Source organism: Amphiura filiformis, chromosome 13 (genome assembly GCF_039555335.1).
Source record: "Amphiura filiformis chromosome 13, Afil_fr2py, whole genome shotgun sequence".
Classification (NCBI taxonomy): Eukaryota; Metazoa; Echinodermata; class Ophiuroidea; order Amphilepidida; family Amphiuridae; genus Amphiura; species Amphiura filiformis.
Window position 1 is genome coordinate 63,834,345 of NC_092640.1, and position 26,786 is coordinate 63,861,130.

The 26,786-nt window shown below is 36.0% G+C and overlaps 1 protein-coding gene across 1 annotated transcript in view; it reads right to left on the reverse strand.

Annotated features, from left to right (window-relative positions):
* LOC140168635 (uncharacterized) overlaps window positions 1–25,555 on the reverse strand; it is a 30,391-nt gene extending 4,836 nt beyond the window's left edge. The window contains exons 1-16 of the mRNA XM_072192038.1: window positions 25,353–25,555; window positions 24,026–24,111; window positions 21,425–21,559; window positions 19,943–20,060; window positions 18,923–18,997; window positions 16,543–16,614; window positions 15,330–15,401; window positions 14,397–14,471; window positions 13,366–13,437; window positions 12,415–12,486; window positions 11,729–11,800; window positions 10,478–10,549; window positions 9,479–9,550; window positions 5,502–5,573; window positions 4,947–5,018; window positions 105–176 (exon numbers count right to left, since the gene is read on the reverse strand). Coding sequence (XP_072048139.1) covers window positions 105–176; window positions 4,947–5,018; window positions 5,502–5,573; window positions 9,479–9,550; window positions 10,478–10,549; window positions 11,729–11,800; window positions 12,415–12,486; window positions 13,366–13,437; window positions 14,397–14,471; window positions 15,330–15,401; window positions 16,543–16,614; window positions 18,923–18,997; window positions 19,943–20,060; window positions 21,425–21,559; window positions 24,026–24,107 — 1,205 coding nt within the window. The 5' untranslated portion in view covers window positions 24,108–24,111; window positions 25,353–25,555. The remainder of the gene's footprint in view (window positions 1–104; window positions 177–4,946; window positions 5,019–5,501; window positions 5,574–9,478; window positions 9,551–10,477; window positions 10,550–11,728; window positions 11,801–12,414; window positions 12,487–13,365; window positions 13,438–14,396; window positions 14,472–15,329; window positions 15,402–16,542; window positions 16,615–18,922; window positions 18,998–19,942; window positions 20,061–21,424; window positions 21,560–24,025; window positions 24,112–25,352) is intronic.
* Window positions 25,556–26,786: the final 1,231 nt, after the last annotated feature.

The window sequence follows — 26,786 nt, forward strand, 5'->3', positions numbered from 1 at the left end:
TCGTCAATATGCGTAAAATAACATTTTAACATAATTTGCTATAAATGTTCACACTCTCTTGTAGAGTTAACCGTCGAAATAAAAACAACAACAAATACACTTACAAGTAGCGTAAATCTTTCAAGTCATCAAATATTCCTGGTTCCAAACTTTGCATTGTATTGTTGCTTAAAACCCTGTTGTATAACGAAACAGAAAAACAGCATTTATTGCATTAAGGGGGTACTACACCCATGTGGTAAATTTATGACTATTTTTGCAAAAAAAAAAAAAAATAATTACACACTGGTAACAAAAGTTATGTATATTATTGGGGCAAGGAATCCAATTACTACACTGAACTTTCAGTGACTCAAGACAAGCGGTTCAGTATATATGATAGGAAACGAGGTACATCCTAGCAGTACCTTATTTCTGGTCATAAATAACAAACCGCTTGTCTTGGATCACTGAAATCACCAGTGTTGTAATTGGATTCCTTGCCCTATAATATACATAACTTTTGTTACCACTGTGTTATTAGTTTTGAGAAAATGCAAAAATAGACACAATTTATCGAGGGGTGTAGTACCCCTTAACGTGTATTGAAAACAATTAGTCTATAATCGCGACTGGCAAAATGGTTTCGTCGAAACGATTAATAGCCTATAATAGCGACAGGTAGAATGGTGAAATGATTTGCGAAATGGTTTGTAGAGGCCTGATGCAAAACCAAAACAGAGATTTCATATGAATTCAAAACATTAAAAAAAATTATAATTATAATTATACAATTATGTTACGGGAACAAATTCAGTAGACTACGGCCAGAGTCCGGGCCGCTTAATTTTTTTTCTGCAACCATAACCCATAGGAACACATAGGAAAGGTTTAGGGTTAGGGTTATGGTATGGGTTAGGGTAAGTGTTCGGGTTAGGGTAAGGGTTAGGGTTTAATAAAAATTTGCGTCCCGTTAATGGATGTGGCTATAGGAACAAAGACCAAACAAACATATTCTTGTTTACGCCGTAATATTGTAGTATTTCAATCATTTCACAACTTCAGCTGTGTAACTTGCAAAAATTCCCGCTAAAAAGTGGTTCTTTGAATTTTTTTAAATACATTAAAAATCGCATTGGAATTTTCGTACTGATTATACTATAATGATACCTGCCTATAATGTTCTGATCACACTATAGACTGGGATTATATGTGACCCCATTGCCAGGCAATTTGTCCCTATTGTTCCTTGTCTGGAAAAATTTAGGGACCGTGCTTTTAAATAACCCGCCAGAACACAATAAGGCCATTGACCTGTGTAGTGGTCATACGTTGTTCATTCGACCATAAAGATTTCTAGTCCCTCAGCAACTCATTAAAAATGCGTTGCATCAGGTCAGGGATTCTATTATAATAATTCTAATCCTTTCTTTGAGGTGAATAGATAAAAGAGAGTTCTTGAAAAACAGGTGTGATGTTGTAGATAATATTTTATCATCAAAGTTGCTGGCATATAGGAAATTTCGTGGAAGTGGCGCTTATTATATATTTCTTGTAAACACAATCTAATGTGGTACTCGCTACATGGAGAAGGCCAGTCTGCAAATGTCCAGTGCATGAAGCTATATAGTAGAGATATTATAGCTTTATGTTCAGTGTAAATCAATTAAAATAGGCTACTATAGCTGGATATCAAAAAATCGTGATGCATTCCTTCTTGTTATGGACGATATTAATTTTGATATTATTGTGACAAAATCCATTCCCTTCTCAATTGATTAGGCTACAGGATTAGGCTTTCTTTTCTAAAAATAAATCATAGGGCCTAAAGGCAATTAAATATAGGCTAAACCCATATTCGGTATGCGGAAAGTTTTCATAGTCATCTATTACCTATACCAGGGGTCCGCAAATAGCGTGGCTTCCCGAGTGGCGCGAGGCGCCGTTTAGATTTAAATAAATAAATAAATAAATAAATAAATAAATAAATAAATAAATTCCCATGTTCTCCGTGTAAAGACAGGCTAAAATAGTACAAAATATTATACCAAATGGCGTCATTTGCACCTCAAATTTCAAAAAACCGATAACTTCACAGGGGGCACCCCTCTGACTTCCCCGGCGGTGCTAAAGCACCGCGAAAGCTGCTTCGGCGCAGCCATTGAGTGGCGCTTTTCAGATGTTTTTTTTATTTCATGTGGCGCTTCAACAAACCTATTTGAGGTGTGCCTGACCTATACCATTTTTCACCCCGATGTGGCAGTGACGTCAACGCGTTGAAGCAGTTGTTTCGCTCGCGCTTCTATGCGGCGTCTTTAAGCGCGTGCGTGTGTACACCAGCGCTTTGATCGAACGCTAGGGTGTGTAATGAAATTCACACAGTGCTGATGTCACTGCCATATCAGTAGCCTGAATCCTTCTGGCCTCTAATGACGGCGCCTTTTATTTACCCACAATCCTTCACGTTGCCTTATTCACCAACAGCACAACCCGATGACCGTGCGTAGTTGTTGAAAGACTGAAGGATCCAACTACCACATCAGGGTGAAAATGGTATAGCTTATCGCAAACCAGCCAAATTTGTCATATGTTTGAATATAGTAGAATACCCGTGAATATAGTGTCAGAAACTCTCACACATCTTAGGATAACCTTGTAGCTCCTTGTCATTAATGTGAGACCGAAAGCAACGCCATTTTGTGAATATATTTGAACATTGCGAGGGAAAACATTGCGGTAAAAGTAAGTTAATCATGAAAATCGTTTAATTCTAATAATACCAACCAGTAACGGACACTTAGCCAAGACTATGTGAGAAGTTTGGGGCATGTAAAGCATTTTCTTGTTATAAAAAACAAGGAAAAAGCAGTCCAAAATTAAACAACACGATATTTTAAAAAAAGTAAATTTTGAGAAGGCCTACGCTGGTTCTTTGAATTCTAGTTCAAAATCTGTTCATCACCTGCAGTCCGATTTGGTATCTATGGTTTCGTAAAAGTATTGGGAACTAATTTGGATGGTATTTTGGTTTAAAAAAACGATACTGTTAAAAATATCGGTATTTATGCCAGCGACATTTCTATTATGTAAAATGCATTGAAAATTGTCGGCTAAAAAGTGCATAAATTAAAATCGCGAACAGTAATAGCAACAACAACTATCTACATTCCAAGCGGAAACGCTTTTCAAAAACATACCACCTTTTTTGGGCAATCGCTAAAACCGAAATATGAAATTCCAGGCCATCTGTAAAAAAGTGCGTGAGCAAAAATTACCATGAACTTGGGTCACCGAAACAAATGTTTATATTGATGTCAGGTCTTTCATAGTGATACAATAATTAGCCCCCAATAATAGCTTTCATTTGAACCGTTATTTGTTAAACTGCGATTTTTCGAAAGTCGATTTAAAATGGCCTAACCCGTTAAGGGATCTAGAATGAGCGTTTATGGCGTTTCGACAGTATTTTTTTGTGGGACATGAGAGCACCTCAGACGTATCGAATTGCATTCTGAATACGAAGCATGTCTTTCTGATATCAAATAATTGTCATTTTTTGAAATTCACGATATAATACAAATTTTATGACAAATTATTAAAATTTGATATTTTTCAAATTTTTGATCCTCGAAATAAATTTTATAAATCTAATGATATATTCTTCAAGTGAATGTAGCTGGGAGGAAAAGCCGACGATCAATTGAAAATTTTGACCTTTTATATTGAAGATATGGATTTTTTTCCCAAAAGACCTATTTTTTGGTGTTTTGGGGAAAAAATCCATATCTTCAATACGAAAGGTCAAAATTTTCAATTAATCGTCGACTTTTCATCCCACCTACATACACTTTAAGTATAAATCATCAGATTTATAAAGTTTACTTCGAGTACTGTTAAATATCAAAAATATAAATTTTTAATGATTTGCCATAAAATGTGTATTACATTGCGAATTTCAAAAAATCAAAATTATTTGATATCAGAAGGACATTCTTCGTATTCAGAATGCAATTCGATATGTCTGATGTGCTCTAATGTCCCACAATAAACACACAAAAAATAGGTCTTTTTGGGGAAAAAATCCATATCTTCAATATAAAAGGTCAACATTTTCAATTGATCGTCGGCTTTTTCTCCCAGCTACATACACTTGAAGAATATATCATTAGATTTATAAAATTTATTTCGAGGACTGTTATATATCAAAAATTTGAAATATATCAAATTTTAATGATTTGTCATAAAATGTGTATTACATTGCGAATTTCAAAAAATCAAAATTATTTGATATCAGAAGGACATTCTTCGTATTCAGAATGTAATTCGATATGTCTGATGTGCTCTAATGTCCCACAATAAATACTGTCCAAACGTTCATACCCCTTCCCTTAAGGTTGCAGAAAATAATTACACGTCCGGACCGGGGTTCAAACTCGCATAGCTACATAAGGCCTCGTATCCATAGGCTGTTCCCTTGTGGCGTGTGCCCTTGTTCCGTGTTTACTTTTTCCCATGTGACCTGCCACACAGACAACCTATGGATACGGCCACTAAGCAAAACAAAGGTTCGTTGTCTGTGTGGCAGGTCACATGGGAAAAAAGTAAACAGGAACAAGGGCACACGCCACAAGGAACAGCCTATGGATCTGAACTAAATCAGATCCATAGGCTGTTCCTTGTGGCATGTGCCCTTGTTCCGTGTTCACTTGTTCCCATGTGACCTGCCACACAGAAGTGGCCGTAGCGGCCACTAAGCAAAACAAAGGTTCGTTGTCTGTGTGTCAGGTCACATGGGAACAAGTGAACACGGAACAAGGGCACACGCCACAAGGGAACAGCCTATGGATACGGGGCCTAATGTACCGGAGTCCAATAGCTTTGTCAAATGATTTACGTATTTTACAAATATATGTTTAAACGTATATTGTATTCTCATTCAGTCAGCTCATTCATAGCTATGTACTCACAATTGTTGCAGACGTGAAAGTCCTCGGAAAACTCCATTGTCGAGTTGTGTTATCTGATTACCTGCAGCAAATCTAAAGTATGAGGGGCGATATAAAATCAGCATCCAAGAATTTTTGGTCAGTTATTGATATTTGATTATAATAATGCAGAAATTAACATAACGACCGAAGATATCGTGAAAAAGGAGTACTTTGTTTTCATGGCGACAATGACGACTTAAATGTTATGCTGATAATGATGCTGATGTTGCTGCTGCTGCTGATGGTGATGATGACAATGGTGATGATGACAATGATGATGATGATGATGATGTTTGATGATGATGATGATGATGATGATGATGATGTTGATGATGATGATGATGATGATGATGATGATGATGATGATGATGATGATGATGATGATGAGGATGATGATGATGATGAGGATGATGATGATGATGATGATGATGATGATGATGATGATGATGATGATGATGATGATGATGATGATGATGATGATGATGATGATGATGATGATGACAAATATATTAAAGTATGAAAATTATCTCTTACATTTTTTGTGTTTCCGTTAAATTTTCGAATATTCCCGGTTCCAGATTTGAGATGTTGTTGTAGCTAATTCGTCTAAATAACACCGATGAATGAAATAAAATTAATTAATTAAAATTGGTTAAGCTTAAAGGTGAACCTCATTGAAAATAAAGTTATATATCAATGGAAAGCTTATGATGTCAGGATATTAAAAATTATTGATTGAATTTTTGATTGCTAATAAAGCTGAAAAATTAAAAAAATGATTGAATTTTTGGTCTTTTTTAAGGCGCCCAAAAAGCACCCAAATCAATCGTCTATGACCTTGGGAATGCTCGTGACGTAAGCTCAGGGTTCGCAGTCACGTGATCCTACTCGGAAACATGTAAACAAGACTTGCTTCCTGTACTTTGCAAGCTGCCCGGCAAGTCTGATTTTCACAATAAAGCTTGAAATTAGAGGAATCTTCAAATTGCTGGTTCCTTCTATATATATTAGAAATAATAGAATTATTAACACATAAATTTTCCGTACATTTTTGACAAAATCAGTCATAACTGGCTGGGTATAACTGGGTAATTGAGTTTGAATTTCGCGCTGGGATCAATCCCATGCGCAAATGCTGCTACCGTTCATGTCATGGACTGAATAAACATGATCGAATAACAAATTAAATAGTTGTTTGTGACATTCCCTATATATTCTAGATTAATTTTAAAAATGTCTGATTTAAAAAAATATCGTCTTGCAGTAATTAAAAAATTAATAAAAAACCGCCGATTTCATCAAATCCAGCCCATAAAAGGTTTTTATATTTAGCGTATTGCGGTAATACATTCTTTCCATACAATCGCGATTGAAAGAAACAGATACTCGGGCAGATACTTTATTATAAAATAAATACAATTTAGGCTTATGCCGTTATTTGATGGAATTCTGAAATCTGAATAAAATTAAAATATTGTCACTTGTGTCATGATTCTTTAATGATAGTACAATCAGTGTACGGTACTGAAAAAGTGAAACATTCATGTTTTATGGATTACCGAACACGATGCGTAAATTGCTGCTGAATTGCAGGGACGGATATGCACAAACACAGCGACTCTGATCGCTTCGGGCTTCGTCCTCCGTGTTTCATGGGGTGTTCAGCAGATTTGGTCAATCGTTCCCTTATATTTGGAACATTTACAGGAATAAATTTTGCTGATGAAGTAGCAATAAGTTGGAAATATCAGAATGTGAATATCAAATCGGTCATTTTGTCTGCAAGTTCAGTACAGTCGCGGATACTAAACACTCGGCGTAGTGAGACTCAGTCAGTCACTGAGCTCATCCCGTATGTACATGTATCTATACGAGTTCACCTATCATACATGACCGGCCATGACTGGTTGTAAAGCTAAGAAATAATTAAAAAATCCTGTACATGTACCTTATTCTATTCCTTCATTTTCTCATTGTGATAAGTTCATCTCAACTTGGTGTGACGATCTGTACTGGTAGCACTAGCAGTTATTTTTTTGTAATCTGTTTTCATTCCGGTTCTTCGGCGAATCTTCGCTCTTCGTGCTTTACTGTAATATTCCCTATGCATATCGTGGATGGCTTGGCCTATCCCAAATCACCCCGGCCAGCACTTTCCCATTTTTAAATCCACACACTTTATTCAGGAACTTCATTCTTAATTTGATCATGATATTTCCTTCATGTTATTCTTATTTTATTGAAGATATTTTTCATGTAAAGTAAGTTGACAATGACTGAATTCGTGCATTGGCCCGATGCATGCCACAGTAATACACGGACATTGTGTTTACAATCAAACCCGGAAGTAACTGTGTGTCCCTGGGCTGACGTCATCAACGAAAGCGCCCAATTTGAACGATTTCGTTTTGTAATTTAGGGGGTGCCAATATCCAATCTTTGCATGGAGATTATGTCTAGCCTGGTACGCTATGCAAATAAAAAATATTCTTTTTCTGATTCCTGACATCATAAGCTTTCCATTGATATATAACTTTATTTTCAATGAGGTTCACCTTTAAGGGGTACTACACCCTGTGGTAAATTTTGACTATTTTTGCATTTTCTCAAAAATAATAACACACTGGTAACAAAGTTATGTATATTATTGGGGCAAGGAATCCAATTACTACACTGAAATTTCAGTGACTCAAGACAAGCGGTTCAGTTTATATGATAGGAAACGAGGTACATCTTAGCGGTACCTTATTTCTTATCATAAATAACGAACCGCTTGTCTTGGGTCACTGAAATTCCAGTGTTATAGTTGGATTCCTTGCCCCTATAATATACATAAATTTTATAACCAGTGTGTTATTAGTTTTTGAGAAAAATGCAAAAATAGACACACATTTATCGAGGGGTGTAGTACCCCCTTAAGTCGTCCACTAGTACTTGAGGTATCTGTTTGGTTATACGGTTTACCAAGGGGTTTGTACAACCTCGCAAACGATTGACTTACAATATAGTCATTTCCCACGTATTGGAGGTACAACCCACATAGTAGGACTAGGATGAACTAAACTCCTCCAAAAAAAATTTGGAAACTGTCAAAAACGACTTTTTTTCAGAATTTTTGAAATCTATCGCCACATTGTTTCATATCAGTGAAACCATTGTTGTTTCCTGTCAACAATGACACATCATTTGTGACGATAACTTATTCCACGGCTGAGTAACTTTCTTTGAAAGACATAGAGGTCTCAAAGCAAATGTGAAAAAACTGACCATTGTCTGCGCTCATCTTATTGCTGTGAATGAATGAACGAGTGGTTTAATGCATGAATAAAAGAATGAATGAAATGTTATTTCCAGTACATCATGTTGAATAAAAAGTGCTAGGATGGTTCTACATGTGGATTCAAATGGATCAACTCAAGCCAATCTCTCTTGCTGGTCACTTCTTCATAGTGGTCATTTGCAAGAAAGTTCTAATCAACCATGGTTCGATTATCAGATCTAGATAAGGTTCAAGTTATTGGTCAGCTTGAGGCTGGCATACCTCAGAATCAAGTTACGGCAACTTTTGGAGTTTCCTGCAGTATGATTTCCAAGGGAAAAGTCAAGTTTCGTCAGACCGGATATGTCAAAGACAGCCCCAGAAGTGGCCGCCCAAGAAAAACAACGGCTGCAGAAGACCGGTACATCAGACTGACAGCACTTTGAAACCGTTTTAAATGAAACAGTGTGATATTCCTTATTCATGTTTACTGATGCAAATAGCGCAGACAATGGCAGATTTGGCACATTTTGTTTGAGACCTCCTTGTCTTTTCTTTAAAAGGCAATTACTCAACCATGGAATAAGTTATGGTCACAAAGTTGGTGTCATTTTGACAGGAAAGAACAATGTTTGTATTGTATTGAAACAATATGGAAATAGATTTAAAATATTTCTGATATAAAGCCGTTTGGGAAAGTTTCCAAACTTGTTTTGAAGAGTTCATATAAAAGAGAATGCAAATCGTAACGGTATTAATTTTGCATAACACTTGGTACGAAATGTGTAGCAAATAGTACGTTCCTCGTGGTTTATTACTTGATGTAAAAACGTAAATGACAAATATTAAAGGAGTATTTCGTGATCCTAGCATCCTCTTTTTATGACATTTTTCGGTAGATATCCACGAAAAAAGCTTATTCCCAAAATTTCAGTGGATTCTGATTTTGCGTTTGCGAGTTATGCATGATTATGTGTATTCACTGCTCCATAGACAATGTGTGGTAATTTCGTTCTGGTGCACCAGAACGAAATTCAAATTTGGCGATATTTTTGCTAAAACGAATTAATCTGCAAGAAATATTTGGTACATAAACATTATGTAGCCAGAGGTATCCAGTGGTGTAAAAATCTCAACTTTTTTGGGAAAAGTGGGGGATGAGGCTGTGGATCACGAAATGCCCCTTTAAAGGTAAGCGACTCTAATAATATTTTCAAAGATAATACTAACTTTTGCAAACATTTAAACTTACAACTCAAACAATCTCTGTTGATTCGAAAAAATACCACTCGGTAAGTCTTTGAGTCCATTGACACGAATGTTCCTGTCAAAATAAAAGTCATCAGTTATTGACTAGTCAATCAAAAATCTAGGATTGAAATAAAAAAAAGTGTGATCATTGACCTTTTTGCGCATACTCTAACTCTGATCGCTCAAGAACGATTAACCACAACCCCTCCCGTCGGCGCGGTCACTGTACTTTCGCGATTTGTCTTTCTTGCGCCATGTGAGATAGTGATCATAGTGTGAAATGTGTATAGTCTGGTAACTTTTTAAAAAAAAGTCCTACTCGTCAGACTAGGTTGATCAAACTATACTTTTTTTCTAAAACCTTCAGGAAATATTGGTGTGATTTTAAACTTAAACAAGAGATAAGCAATTCTGAATTTACCCCCTGTATGAACTTTTAAATGCCATATAGTTTAATATCTGAGTAGGCTGTACCGAGCATTTCCTTGGCAGGAATTTCCATTTTCTTTGAACTCAATTTATAATATTAAAACTGATTATGTACCTTCATCACAAAACACACTCTTTGAAAGCCAAAATGATCGGTTCCATGTCGACAGTCCCAAACGTCATTAGCCCGAAAACCCTATCACTACCTTAGCCCTAAACTTTGACATTACCTTTAACATATGCCCTTATCATAACGCTAAACCTAACCCTAACTCTGAAAGTAGCCCCAACTCTCTCCTAACTCAGATTTTATCAACCCAAACCTAACCGTATTCTTAACACTAACCCTATAAATGCTAACCCTACTCCTAACCTAACCATTAACCCTTTTCGGACTAATCACCCTTCCAACAAATGAGCTGTTCAAATATTATTTACATTGCCAACTGCCAACTTCGCATATTCTCACTTTTGTCAAAGAAAACTTTACCTTTCCCGGTTCAGATGATCATAGGGACTTGTGTTGAAATAGTTTTGTAAAGAGTGGAAAATATAATGTACTATTACTTACAATACAAAAAGATGAATCTGTTTTTCAAACACATTTGGTTTAAGTTCCGTGATGAAATTGAAACTGACATCGCTGTAATGAAAGAGTTTACATTATATTATAGTAAAATACAGCATCGATGTAACGTTCAAAACACACTACCAGCTTGAGGTCGCCAAAACAATAATAAATCTGCCTGACCATAAAAAGTCTAATACAATGTCTTATGCGTAACTTAAGGGATCTGGAATGAGCGTTTTGGGCGTTTAGACAGTATTTTTGTGGGACATGAGAGCACATCAGACATATCGAATTGCATTCTGAATACGAATAATGTCTTTCTGATATCAAATATTTTTCATTTTTAAAATTCACGGTACAATACAAATTTCATGACACATTATTAAAAGTTGGTTTTTTGATATATAACAGTCATCGAAGTAAATTTGATCAATTTAACTGGGAGGAAAAGCCGACGATCAATTGAAAATTTTGACCTTTCATATTGAAGATATGGATTTTTTTCCCAAAAAGACTCAATTTTTGTTTGGTGTTTTGGGAAAAAATCCATATCTTCAATACAAAATGTCAAAATTTTCAATTGATCGTCGGCTTTTCATCCCACCTACAAAAGTACATATCATCAGATTTATAATGTTTACTTCGAGTACTGTTAAATATCAAAAATATCAAAAATATCAATTTTTAATCATTTGCCATAAAATGTGTATTACATTGCGAATTGCAAAAAATCAAAATTATTTGATATCAGAAGGACATTTTTCGTATTCAGAATGCAATTCGATATGTCTGATATGCTCTAATGACCCACAATAAATACTGTCCAAACGTTCATACCCCTTCCCTTAAGTCATTCGGGTGCAAATACGATCACTTTAGTGTGCCGGATGACATTACAAGTCAGACGATCGCTATCGTTACTATTACCCTACTCGGAGCAGCCCGGTCGCGGATTTTTGTCCTGTTGTTGAAATATAAATATGACTTATTTTATGTCTCAAACCTATTTCACCGACGAGTGAGCAGAGAGGACAATATTTAAATATATTTACATTAACAATACAGGATGTATCAAAATGATTGATACCCATCAATGTTGATGTTTATTGAACAGCCTGCATCTTCCAAATCTAACATTGGATACCAGAATATATAGTTTATGAGAAGTTTGGAATTAAATCAAAATACTGGACTTAATGGTTAAAATGTTTAAAGCTTTCTGATACGACCCAGAATTATTTAAATACTTACAGACTTCTTAGCTTTCGAAAGTTTTTCATCAACTTTGGTGTTAGCTTTGTTATATAGTTATATGCAAGCCCTCTGAAAAATATATAAACACAATAAAAAAAAAAGTCTCAAGATTAAGAAGAACGTAACAAAATGAGGGAAAGAAAGGGTAATGGAAACATTACGATTTGAGCGCATGATTGTTGGAATTTTTAGCAATCGATATTCAACCGGACTGAAAAATAACCGTTCACTTTATCGACGTTATATATTTGAGTGGCTGGCCGTTGCTCCGCCAGAGGAGGCTTAAAGACATTCCTACAATGCACTATGATTGGGAAATTTGATCAATATAACCTAATCTTAAAGGCAAAGTCCCCATTATCACACACACAAAATGGTAATTTTAAAATTGCAGCCAACGAGCTAATAGTTGAGATTTATCAAATGAAATTGGATTTTCTTATAGAAAACATTCATAATGTTCCACTGCATTAAATTTATTCATGAGTCTCAATGTTTTTAATGTTAAATAAAAGGATGAAAACACCAGATATTTACACACAATCCCAATGCAGGGTATGGTCAACTGTGCCACATGAAAATATACAAAAACCAGACATACCAAGGTCAGAAACCCCATTGAGTTATGGGAATGTCTTTATACATCTGTTGCTTCGCTAAACTATTTTTGCGATAATACTTACAGATTACTGAGAAATCTTAGAGAGGTGATGGGTGCCAAGTCCTGTTGTCGTAGTAAGTTATAGCTCAAGTCACTACAAGTACAATATATACACAATATTAAGAGAAATTAGCTTAAACGATTCTGTCTCATTAAGGAACGGTACTACGGTATACTGGTTCTCCCAATGCTATCCAGCCAAAACATACAGAGATTCATCAGACAAGTTTAAATTGTGGCGGAAATGAATTCATGAGGAGTGAAGGCGTTCTCTCGTGGTGTTGATCACCGTCACGTGATTGTCAGGGTATTATAAAACCATTGCGCCTGATCCACACCACTCTTCGTCATACATAAATTATCCCAGCCACATTTTCCTAACATAATATGATTTTTTTAAAGGAAATTTAGTTCAGCAGCGATGGGGCTCGAACTCACGCCGCACCGCTATCGTGAATTCTGGATGAGCCTACGCCTTAGACCGCTCGGCCACATGACTTGTTGGTATCCATCTTGAAACTTTTTTGAACATATAATCGCAACTTTAACATAGGCTTACCACGTGACAAGCAAAGACAGAAAACGTACCATATTTTGGAACTTTATTTGCTTAAAACACTAATGTGTATTAATAGCGCGCAATTGTTGATAACTGCGTGCTCTACATACAGAAATCCGAAAATAAATGAGCCTCTAATATTATAGTATACATGCACAATACAAATATATCGAGTTTGAGTCTTATTTTAACATCATTCTAGAAACTCTTGCCGTTTGGCGAAAAGAGGAGTACGCCCGATCATTCAGGCAGGTAACTTGGATGAATGGGAAGGGTAACTAGTATTACGTCACGATTTAACAACATGTATCCTAGGACTTGACAATAAATCACTGTGGGGTTTTTATACCTCCAAGGTCCATCTTTATTAAAGCTAGTATAGAATTTTATTTGGACAAATAAAAAAGTACTTACATTCTTCTAATTAAGTATACGTCTTCGAAAGCGCCAGATTCTATATAAGATATATAATTGCTATCCAGTCTTCTAAAAAAAAAAAAATGGCAACAATAGAACTCCAAGATTATTTTACGGAACATGCAGAAGAATTGTTTTAAATTTCATAATGCTTTTATACATGAAGTAAATTACCATTTATTGGACGAAACAATCGCATTCACTCAGGCGGCGAGTCGCATGATAGAGCCGGCAACTTGTGAAACCGCCCGACCGTATGGCATTTTCAATATACTTGGTTAGTTTTGTGGGGTTCATTATCGAATCCCAACGGTTTAAGCTTGTATTTATATTATTTATTAACATGGGCCTATTTGTTTGTGATATTTCAAGCGTTTTAAAATGTCAAAATAATCCCATTCAATTACACGGTTGACGATGGAAATATACTGAATTTAGAGATGCAATGCGACCACCACCTGGCATTCACTCGCGCCTCTTCCCCATATAGTCCCTCCATTCTCTCCCTGGCATAAATAGTGATCGTTGTAAGCCACAATGAGTCGGGTTTTTTTTTTAACTGGGGTAGAACCACTGGCCACGTAATGTACGATCTTATAATATGAAATTGGTTAATTTTTTTCAATCCTGATTTTTGTGCATATCTGTAATGTTTACACATGTCCCAACTTGCACCTAAATGGAATCGGCCAAATCTGTTGTCTTTGTAGGTCAACAGAGCAAAGTTCGACATATTATCATAATTTAAAAATTATGATAATATGTCCTCCCATAGAACTGCGTGTTAAATGGCCAAAATAACCAGTTCACTTTAGATTGTTATTTCAACTTAAAATGGACAGCAGCCCTTCCCGGCTGTTATTACTAATATTATTTCAACATTTTGAATAAAGAATAACAAAATCAAAATTTGATAGAGATCGTACATTAAGGCTTTAAGCGGGCAAGGCTATAAATATGGGATCTTTCTTTTGAATTTCCTTCTTACATAATCTTGTTTAAGACAAAGAATTTTGCACTTTACTTACAACTCCCCGAAGTGGCCTTCCATTCCTCGAAATGTCCCATTACGAAGTGCTTGTATTAAATTATGATGTAAATGACTGAAAGTTAATAAACATGCAAAATGATTTTGAATTATTTGGGACAGAAAGGACGGTTTTTTTAGACGTATCTATTGACGATGCCTACAATGCCTAGCTGGCGCAATATGCTAATGTTTAAACACAAAATGATTGCATTATTTGACGGAAACGTTTTATGCGCCTGTACTACATGAATTACTAAAACACGTATTACGACACATCATCGTCTAAAGGTGACATATTTGGCAGTTGCCATTGTTTGTTTTTTCGCCTGCTGTATACTTATAATTACGTGCGCGCATCTTATTTGCGTGCTTTCAAAGATCGAATCAGAATGACAAAAATGTAAATGATAATTCTGGTTTACCCTGCGCACAAGTATAACCTTAACCCTAATCCTAACCCACCCTAGTTATAACCTTAATCCTAACTCTAATTACAACCATAACCTAATAGACTAGACAAATATCAATAATTCAGGTTTCGTAAAGCATTGGTGAGTAAAGGTTGGTCACCTGTGTATCTTTACTATAGTGGAAATTCCAATTGAATGAACGCAGCTTTCAATAGCGTGACGAACATTTGCGTACACTGTGCGATGTACGCCAGCGTGTGCGACTGTGCGTGAGTAACGCGGAAGTGAATCCAACCATGCCAACGCACTCGTGATTGGTTAGCATTGTATCCAAGGTCGTACGTTCGCGTTGTAGTTTGAAATACGCGATATACAATCGCGGTTGGATCGAGTACAGCTATTGAAAGCTGCGTTCATTCAATTGGAATTCCTACCATAATTTGGACCTGCTGAATCCAAAAAAGGATATGAGCAAGCGTTGTTTTGAGTCTATGACCCTCAAAATGACCCCTCCAACTTACAGCACTGCCAGACGACTTAGTCCATTGAAGATACCACCGCTTATTCTCGATATCCTATTATTTTCGAGATATCTTGATAAAAAAAGAAAGAAAGAACACGCAGAAATATTAGGTAAAGCAGTACTATCGCCATTAAAGCCATAATGTTTGATTTGCTCCACAGCGACGCCCTACATTTTTTCTTTCTCGAATGTCTACTCTTTGCATGATTGAATTGCCCAGTGGTGTACTTTTATATTAAATCCGGAGATCTCTGGTTTAATTCTGTGCTCACCGATTGAGTGGTGGCTAAACACATCGCATATATGTGTATCTTTAAATCATTGAATCAGTGACATATGAACTGTGTACATAGCTATTCCTCTTACGTCTTGGCGTCTTGTTTTTACATCCCAGCTGCGTGAAGCTCCGCCAAAAATCATCATAATACGATCACTGTGATCAGTGAAAACTAACATTTAAATAGGAATCTATTCTTGATGTAAATCACACATTATTACTTTAAGCTTTAATGCCTCTTTTTCAGGTTCATATCATTGATTGCTATAATTGATAAAAATTCTTCTGTGGATTTTGATCATTTTGAACAATTCCAACAAAGAAGGGAGGTGTTTTACTCACGCAACAACATTTTTTACCAACTTATCACGCCTTCTACGGCGGTTCCTATTGCCTATAAATGGAATCATTCTGATGTTAAAGTAACATTTTTGTTAAAGAGTGCCGAAAATCAAAACAATAAGCGGTAGAACCATAACACAAGCATGTGGTGTAAAAAGCTGACCCCCCATTTATCTGTAATAAAGTTACAGCATTGAGGTATACACTAGTGCCCTTGCCAGTGGCGTCGCGTCATATGGGCACCTCCCCTATTGCCGAAAAACGGCTTGTGCCCCTCCCCATCAAACCCGGTGCCCCCCCCGCCCCAATCATAGTCGGTGCGCCCCAATGTGATGACCCACGCTATCCCACAATCATCGTCGTCACTGGTGTCAACTTTACCCAACTTGAGTAAACTTGCCAGTGTAAAGTACCTCTACCCGAGTAAAGTTAACTCCATCGACGACTATGATTATCATGTACACCATAGTGATGTGTTCTGTAATATATATATACCATATTGAGTAAATTGTACAGCTTATTTTTAAGTGTGTATATCACAGCCTAAAAGAAGGCGTGAATATACCTGTATTATACATAGCAAATTACTTACAGTTCTCGAAGTGAAGTGAAGTTGTAAAACGTGTCTGGCCTGAGAGTAACGTTATAATTGTCAGTTATTTTCCTGTAAATAAAAAAGGAAATCATGGTATCATAATTTGTTATTTCGCTTTTCATGTCTCAAAGCATCGCTGCTAAGAGTATTTATTAAAATCAGATCGCATGAGTCCTGCCATTGCGCATATCACGTTCGTATACATGGCAAAATTAAAGCCATGTGTGATTTGTTCCACAGAGGCGCCCTCAATTTTGGTTGAATTTCTACTTTTTGCATGATTGTAATGCCCAATGGTGTACTTTTAAGTATTTAAAAATATAAATATTTAAAAATACCATGTGAAAGACTAAGCCTGAAGTTTTTATGGTTTATTCAGTTCACCGATCGAGAGGCAGCTAAAGACTGTGTGTACATCGCTATTCGTCCTACGTCTTGCTCTTTTCAAAACCTACTGCCAGATACACGACTGCACAGGGGTGGCTATCTGTATACCCGATCGACGACTTTACTCAATATTAAAGGCACCGTGGCACAGTGTCGATAACCTGTGTTATAAATACTTTTTCCATGCAATGAATCACGTCTTGAGCGACGGGCGATTGGTATTTCAGCGAACGCAAGAAAATGAGTCTTATCTGATTGGCTAAAAACCGATCACTAGATCGCTTAGTGCTGAAGTATATATGTAGAGATGTATTCAATTCCATTTAAATCAATATTCTATTATTGACGCAGATGAAGAAAGTGATTTAAATATCTGAGCTGAATGGGCAATGTTTGTTCCTTTCATATGATTATTTATTATCGTAGGATTTAAAAACGTTTCGGTGAAAATGCAGTTAAATATATCTGTTGAAAGAACACGATAATCGTATCTTAGTTAATTGAAATTCCAGTGAGTTAATTGAAAACAAAACCTGGGTTTTACCTGACAACAAATCGAATTTTCTTGTAATGGCAACATCATATGGGGTACTGAGCATGCGCAGATCGTAAAAACGTGTATGAATGGAAGCTAATGGAAACGCTGCGGTATCTCATATCGTGTAGATGATATGCTTAGCCTGAGTCGCTCGGCGTATCTCAAACAAAATCGCCATGCGTAGCTGTTGAAGAACGAGTGGATTCGATGTACTATCACGGCAATTTTTGACACGAAGATATGGGGATGATGACGCTGTGCGTGGAGTAGAGGAAAGTCGGGATATTAAATAGATGGTGGTATTTAATTAGATCAGACTTTTTCCCCAAGCCAGTAACCTCATCATGAGTAATGTTTCCGATATCATGGAGATTTATATCAGTTTTAGAGGTGAATTACATACCACCTGTTAGGGTAATATAGAAAATTGCATTAGGTTTCATTGCAACCTATTCCATTTGAAATCTACAGATGGAGCATCATGGGTTTCAAATATACTGCGCTAAAAGTATCCTTACACTTGAAAAAACCCTAATTTTAAAACAAAACCATATTTCGTACATTTTTTAATAGATGTACTAATCTAAATCCTGCACATCACGCCATTGTTACAAGCAATTAGTTAGTCGAAGGTCAACTTTTAAAGGTGACAAACTGGCCTATACAAGGCGAAAGATTCCAACAAACTTTTTCAATGAAGCTGTATTAAAAGCAGTAAGTTTTTATTTCATTTTATTTCTTCTCTGTACTTTTTATAACGTTATAATTTTATTTGTCAGTTCTTTTGTTTCTGTTTTCTTTTGTTCCTTTTGTTGTAAATTATAGGGGCGCATAAATTAGCCATTCGCCACTCTCAAACCAGATGTCTAGTCCATGGATTTTTGCATAGGCCAGTTTGTTACTTTAAAACTGGACCTTCGTCAATCAAATGCTTGTAACTTTGCTTCTTCATTGGATTCAACGGGGTGTCATAATGTGCAGGATTCGATAGTACATCTATTAAACAAATACATTTACCAAAATATGATATACTTTTAATGTAAGGATTTTTCCAAGCGTAAGGATACTCTTTTGGCGCCGGATAGAATCGACATTTGCGTAACTTCATTTAAGATACTCACTCCAATTGTGGAAGATATAGGCAAAGCTATGGGTTTTATAATAATAAACCTTAGCCAATTCCATTTGAAAAACATGCTCACTCTGTGGAAGACATTTCTTGAATCTCCTACTGGGGGGTATTGATTTCATATGGAATAGCCAATCTAGTAGATAAATGCTTAAAATATCATTGGAGACAGAATTAAAAAGACGTTCTGTCAACCAGGCCAAAAATGCTCACTGCGCAGGTCAGCAACAAATCACGCCGTGCCTTTGCCCTGACGTCAGACGCAAACTAGTCTTTTTAATTCGGTCTTCAATTTTACTATATTGAATTGGACGGGTACTTACAGTGTTTCTAAGCTTTGCAAATTGGCTAATAAATCTTGATTGAGTAGTTGCGATGTTGGAGCACTACGAAGGATTCTAGAAACAACAAAAGTAACGTATAAATTGTATCTTAAAATCTTACAAACATCTCTGTTTAATAACTTTTGAACGTCATTAATTATTTACTATTGGCTCTTTAGTAGAAATTCAAATAATGGATTTCCAAAGTGTCTTTGTGTTGCAAAGAAAAGACAAAACGATATTTATTACCCTGACATTCTGCAAAAACAATGATATTAGTTTCATAACATTATAGAGCTGATTGTACATAATTTATTGTCTTTAACATGTCACTTTCCATCCAGAAATATACATTACAAGATGTTACATGATATAAGACCCTGTGACGATATACCGTCCATATAAGAATTTTTTAATAACTAGTAACAGTGTTTTTAAAGAATGTGTTCACATTACATTATTCTCATCCCATTGGAGCTGTGCATTTAATAAGATAATACTACAATGTCTAGTCGGTGTACGTTTTGGTGTGAAAATAGTTCATTGGCAATATTTTTCAGACACTACCAGATTTCTATTGCGGCCGCCTGCGCAGGTATGCCGTCGCTAAATACTTGACTGGTACTGTACAGTACCAGTGGAGTGTCAGTGTAGTACCAGTGCAGTACCACTCCTAGCAGGACCTGTGTGATAGAAGCATTGATAATGTCTAGGTACTCGGTTTGTACCAGTAAGGTACCTTGGCGGTGGTGTATCTACCTGTGCAGGCGGACACAATAAGAATCTTGTAGTGTATTTGTCAATCAATGAACACAAAACAAAAACCCTTTCCTATTTCCATTTTGGCCGATCATAAATACAGACATTGTCATCAAGGGCGTGTTCATATTAATATTTTAAGACTATTTCGGCCATGGTCCTATAGGCACTAATTTAATTATAATACTTGGCTACGACATCGTCAGATATTTGAGTTCTGTAGACAATATTTCAGGACGAGATTAGTTATTCGTGACTTACAAATATGTTGTTATTCCAGGTATATCTAACACTGTTTCCAGATTCCAACCCCAGTGACATTTCACTTCGAAGTCGTAATAGTGTCTACATAGGCACATCGACGGACACCTCCGTGTATCTAATACATGAAAGAGATGCAAAGGATATCAATGTTACGTTAAATCTGCCTTAAAATAGACCTGGCTGACTATGTTATTGTGATCGAGAGGGGGTTCCCATTTTTCATAGCTGTAAACGTAAACAAAGATCAAAATAAATTACTCAGGGTATACCATACAGTATTAAAACGCGCTAAACTAATCCCGCAGACGTTTCGCTACGTTGGGTATAAAGCCTCCAAATGGCAACAGGCATGAAAGGAAGAATTTCTACGTAATTTTACATAATGTTAAGTGACTGGTTCAATTCCTATTCCTCAGTATGAATATGTATGTTACCAGTTCAAGGCTCCATCATCAAACTTGATGACTTTACAACTTGCAAGTACACATAAGAGAGGTTTGCCGATCTGCAGCAAGCTTGCGGCAATACCGCATAAAAGTACTGACGTCACTACCAAACTCGAGTCGAAACGAAATATAATAATTATGATTATTGACGTCCTAAATGCCGGTTTATCATCCCCTCATTTGCAACCAATCACGTGCACGTGATATATCATCTAGCTCTCATTACTATAACTGCTGGTATTGTTTATTAAAGCCCCATTCAGTGATACCAGCGAAAGTGTTAAAATAAAACAAATTGTGTATGATACATTGCCTAGGTTAAGTCACTAAAATTGTTTTAGGCATTTTGAACGAAAAATCTGGCCCAATAACAAAGAAGGAAAACAGTTGTACTGACAAAGTTGAATCCCCATTCAAATACATGTACATGTACGTAGCTAATATCTCTACATGTAGAAAATTACAGATTCAACTGGTTGAAAAATCAGTGCAAAATCTGTGTTGGATAACAGATTTTCACAGATTTTTCAACCGATTACATATTTTTGTCTCCTTGTGACTATGTTTGTTTGTTTGTTTGTTTGTTTACCCAGGTTGGTCCGTGAGGAACACATGCTAATCCATGGAAAACCATGGACCGTTCCAAGCTCATACAAATGCACAAGCCTGGATAGCCAGTGTAGGCTAATATATGCATGCTGGCCTAGATAGCTTTGATAAACAAAGCAAGAAATGGAAGAAAATAGCTAGGAAAAAGAAAAAAGAGAAGGCCACTCCCAAACACAATTGTACAATTTTACTCTTAGCCCTTACTTCGTGAGAAAGGAAACTGGAATTCCAATCTCAGGCCCCGATGCAAAGGCTAATAGTTGTTAGCACATCTATGACCCTAAAAAAGGTGCCAAAATCTTTTTTTCCTGATTTTTACGATCTCCGGATGAGCAAATCACTGAATATGCCTTTAAAAGGACAAGAATGACGTCATCTAATGTACAGTCATATTAATTATGGTCATTATGTTTGCTTAACTTACCACATGCGAGTTCATCATCGCCAAAAGGGCAATCAAGTTCTCCATTACAATCACGTGACCTCTGAAGACATAGTTCTGTTGTATTTCTACATTGGTAACCGGAGACACATTTCGTGGGATTTGCTGTAATGGAGTCTATAATAGCAATAAAAAACTTACTTAGTTTCGTCCATGCTTTATAACTGCATAGAAGGATTTTAAAATATGGTTATTTCACCGTTCATTTACTGAAAAAAAATCCGAAATTGCTTTTGTTTACGTATTTCTAAGAAGAGCAAAATAATTACAATTTTTCATTTCGACTCATATTTCAGAATTTCAAGACTTAAGGATACCAATCATGTGCGTCAATGTGTCTTAGAAAGCGAGGGAAGACAGATTTTCTTAAAGTGGACTTTGACGCCAAAAAAAACTGTTCTACGTTTTGCCGGAAAGTAAATAAGGTCTGTCAGGATTGTACCACGAGGTACCATGTATTTTGAATGAGAGCACACAATGCACGATAAAGGCACCAGCTCTGAAACTGACTTTAACTTAAATAAGGTCGCTTTTGCGTTATTTCAATTTCTTTTTTTCTGTTCAAACAAACTTTCTAACATTACTTTAAGTCCTTCATACCTCACTCGACTTCAACTCCATTTTTTTTTAAATCCCAATATGTCCAACTTACTGGATATTGTATAATTCACTCCACTTCAATTTGCGCGCATTTCATTTCGACATTTGAAAAAATCCGCCTTCAAATGTGTATGTTTTTGATAGAGAATAAACATCTCTAAAGTAAAGGTAAAATGAAAATAACAAAAAAAAAAATTAATAATGTTTCTTTTCCATAAACAAGACCAAGAAAAATAACAATTTGGGTGCTCCATTTTATTTCAATGCCAATGAGGTTAAGAAAATAGCAGTTGTTCCAAATCTACCTTACACAGAGTGGGCTGACATTCAAATTTTAGATGTTTCTTGGACAAATATTAAAATTGGGTATCGCTATAAAATGTGTCATAAAAACAAAACGGTAAATGCTAATTCATTGGTTTTTTCACACAAGGTCACTAATGGATATATCATTTATAAAATGTTTTAAAACCTAAAAGGTTCAAATCGGTTCTTAAATAAAAATGGATTCTTTTCTCTATTGCACTTTTTTTTGACTCACCCTGTATCGTTGTTAATTTGGAGTGTTTGATAGCAAATTTGGTATAAAATTGGAGCTAACACGATTCTGTACGCAATCTTATCAATGAAATTGTCACAACAAGATCAGATGTTGGTGTAGGACGGGTTACTAGATTGCGGACTTTCTTTTTGTGTTGTTTCGTTGCATATACCACATGTGGGCTTAATAGACGCAAGTGATGATCCCTTAGAAGTATCCCTTGGATGTTTTTCTCAAATTAAAGGCCTAACTGAAACCATTTAGTCCAATTTCGTTTACACCAAACAACACGTGTTTCTGCTTTTGTGATTATAGTTGCCAAATATTTGGTAGGGTGGACATTTTGACATTGTACCCCTCCACTTTTGACAATAAGAGGGGCATGTCACCTTGCCAGCACCCTCTCAGTATTGCCGCCTATGGTTCTAATATTTTATGGAACTATGCAATAAGATCATGGCTTTCACATCATGTTGTGCCAAGCATAAACTATGATCATCGCAATAGAAAAGGAATATGGTAGTCCCCAGAATCAACGTTTAACATGCTTTTATCCACTTATGTCGTAACGCATGTTCATACTGAAGAATATCAAGTGACCAAATTAAAAGCTGCAGCAGACACTGGTCCTATATAACCTATATAATATTCTAAAAGAAAAACATCATCCGTCCAACCTGCCAAGCAAATTACTTGCATAAATCATGGACGTAGGACCACGTAAGCCTTTAAACTAGACAATCTAGCCCTTTTTTCTCTCAACATCTTTTCTTTATGGGAAAGAGGCGTAATTTTAAATTGGCAACTTATGCAGATCTCAAATTCCATAGTTCGTTAAATATGGTTTTAAACCATTATGCCAATGTATTCTTCTTATCATAAAGATTCAGAAAAGCATAGTTTGACCTATTTGTTCATTACGTATGACTGTCGCCTACTTGATACAAGTGTTAATATGAATTTCAGACCTTTGGGTTAAAACGCATACACCCAAGCCACTAATGCACGACGCGATGCCTCAGAAAAATACGATTTTAATCCTTGATAATGACATAATAATTATGAAGAGCTTATTTCCAAACCGTGTTAAGTCCACAACCACAAGTTTCTCATTTACAATCACAATTATACTTTGACAAGTTTGACATAAACAACAATGAGTTGTACCATCAACAAGCCATTATTTACCACAACAATGCTAGTTAACAATAACGCAGACTATTGTTCTCATTTGGGAATCAAAGGCCTCACACAGTATTGCTACTGTGCGTCCATACACATGCATTTATATAAAGCTACCTGAGGTATTCTTTGCTGACTATGATATTGATTTGTTGACAGTTACCCACATACATGTATACCGATCAAAGTTCTGACAAAAAGCCTGCCTAGCCTTAACATCACAAAACAATGCTACGACCTTAAAGTCTAATTGTGCTTACCTGAAATATCCAGACCGGTATATATCGGCAAAATAAGAGCTAAAGCAATAAGTGTGATATGATGCGTCTTGGTCGACAACATTAGACTACGGAATGAAAGAAAACAATTGATATATTGTGTGTATGGGAGGGGGTAGGAGTGTTGGGGTAGGTGACACGTAAACATAATAATATACCAAAAAGTAACCCCCCCCAAGGAAAGACCATTACTCCAAACCGATTTATCTTGTCCCAAATATGGGATATGCATTCGAAGCAGAATTTATTTTTGCGCATTATGACACTTCATTTGGTGCAACGGGCTCAATATGTCACAGCGTACATTTACATTGGCTTGTATTGGCTTCAGTGCCGAATTGAAGCGAATGTACTATAGTATTTGGCTCTCCTTGTATTATTGCTTTAGGATTTTGTTGCAACTTTCAAATCTTGGGTTACGTTCGTTTTTGTACTCTGCGAAATCAATATTGGAAGCATTGCAACAAATGAGGCGTCACAATGCGCAGAAATAAATTCTTCTTTGAATGCATATCCCAAAGTTGGTATACGATAAACCCATTTTCATTAAGGGGGTAATTTTTTTAGTAAATGTTTATATTATTACGCTTCAGACTCCTCAAACATTTTGTCATATTTTACCAACTTTTTAGCTGAATACTGCGGCCAAAAATGTTCTCAGCTTGAAATCTGGTACCGACTCTTAACGTTTGACAATTGATTAAGGTTAGGTATTCAGAAGTTAACTGATTCCCCATCTGCTGATCTGGGTCATAGACTGGCCTCTGGTTATATGACGATCTACTTAACTGGTCATCAGGGACAGAACTCCGTTTGGAGCTAAGGGTATTAAGAAGAACTGATTTTAATTTACCGAAACAGGTCTTGCAATGCAGGTAATACACCAAATGGTGTTAGACAATGTGATGATTAGCCGAAATGTAATTAGACCATATGGCAATAACAAGCTCATAGTAGAAATTCGTTCATGTGCTAAGATTTGAATATATCGCCCTGCACTACAAGCAGGTTACACTCATCACCTGTGTATGTCTGCAATCATAGATTGAATACAATAACGCTATTGTTAAAGATACTAATCTTACAGGTGCAAGTGATCAGCATGATATGAATATTCTACAGAATTAAGATCCAGGTCTTTATCCCTGCGCTTGGACATCTATGGTTCGATGCGGAGGTACCGCGTGAACGTACTAGTGCAGTGCGATATGTTCAAAATTGTTTTAACCGATTGCTATTAATCCTGTTACATCATCACTTCTACGGCGAATACATTTTTATAAGATACAATAAGCTCACTTTGACCTACCTTTAACGAACTTTCACCAGCTAGCAATATTCAACGTCTCTCGCACGTAATATGGTGCGATACTGTCCCGGGATACTGTACACTGTGAGTGATTATGGATTGACTAACTGGAAGCAACCAAACACAAATTGCCAGCAAGTTAACCATTTCACTCCGCGCGCTCCGGAGAAAACTGATCCATATGTGCATTGACCCAGTGATACTACTGTACATGCATTTCTATCTCTTTTTGCCACGGTGTGTCATTTGTCCTTACTAATTACCATTTAGAAACAAATATCATTTTTTCAACCTGTGAAATCAATAAACCAGAATCACTCTACCGTGAAATGATATGATTCACGGGACCTTTTTAAGGGATCTAAAATGAGCGTTTATTGCGTTTCGACAGTATTTTTTGTGGGACATGAGAGCACCTCAGACCTATCGAATCGCATTCTGAATACGAAGCATATCTTTATGATATCAAATAATTTTCATTTTTTGAAAATCACAATATAATACAAATTTTATGACAAATTATAAAAATTTGATATTTGAATTTTGATATATAACAGTCCTCGAAGTAAATTATATAAATCTAATGACATATTCTTAAAGTGTATGTAGCAGGAAGGAAAAGCCGACGGTCAATTGAAAATTTTGACCTTTCATATTGAAGATATGGATTTTTTTCCCAAAAGACCTAATTTTTTTGGTGTTTTGGGGAAAAAAATCCATATCTTCAATACGAAAGGTCAAAATTTTCAATTGATCGTCGGCTTTTCATCCCACCTATACATACACTTTAAGTATAAATCATCAGATTTATAAAGTTTACTTCGAGTACGGTTAAATATCAAAAATATCAATTTTTAATGATTTGCCATAAAATGTGTATTAAATTGCGAATTTCAAAAAATCAAAATTATTTGATATCAGAATGACATTCTTCATTATTCAGAATGCAATTCGATATGTCTGATGTGCTCTAATATCCCAAAATAAATACTGTCCAAACGTTCATACCCCAGCCCTTAAGGGAATACATAATATCTTTATGGAAAATCAATTAACCGCTGATGACTTTCACAGATATATGATAGTTATAGCGCAAAAGCTTTATTTGCAATAGCTGCCTAAAAGACACTTGACAATTTCTGCATTCTATGTTGTACGCAATATAGATATAATGACACCAAGCAGCTATTGCAGATGGGCCTTGTTGCACAAACCCCTCAATATGCCCGGGCATTATGATAATAATAAACACGGCTTTTATATTCGTTATACTTATTTTAATGGATGTAAATAAGCTGGTTCTTTAACCAAATTCCCGCATTTTTTAGAAATTGTATGGATTATGAACAAACTGGTGGTGAAACACTGTATTTGAATTGCGCGTACGTTGTACTTGGGTCGCATAATACTAGTGCAACCTTTACCGCAGACAGT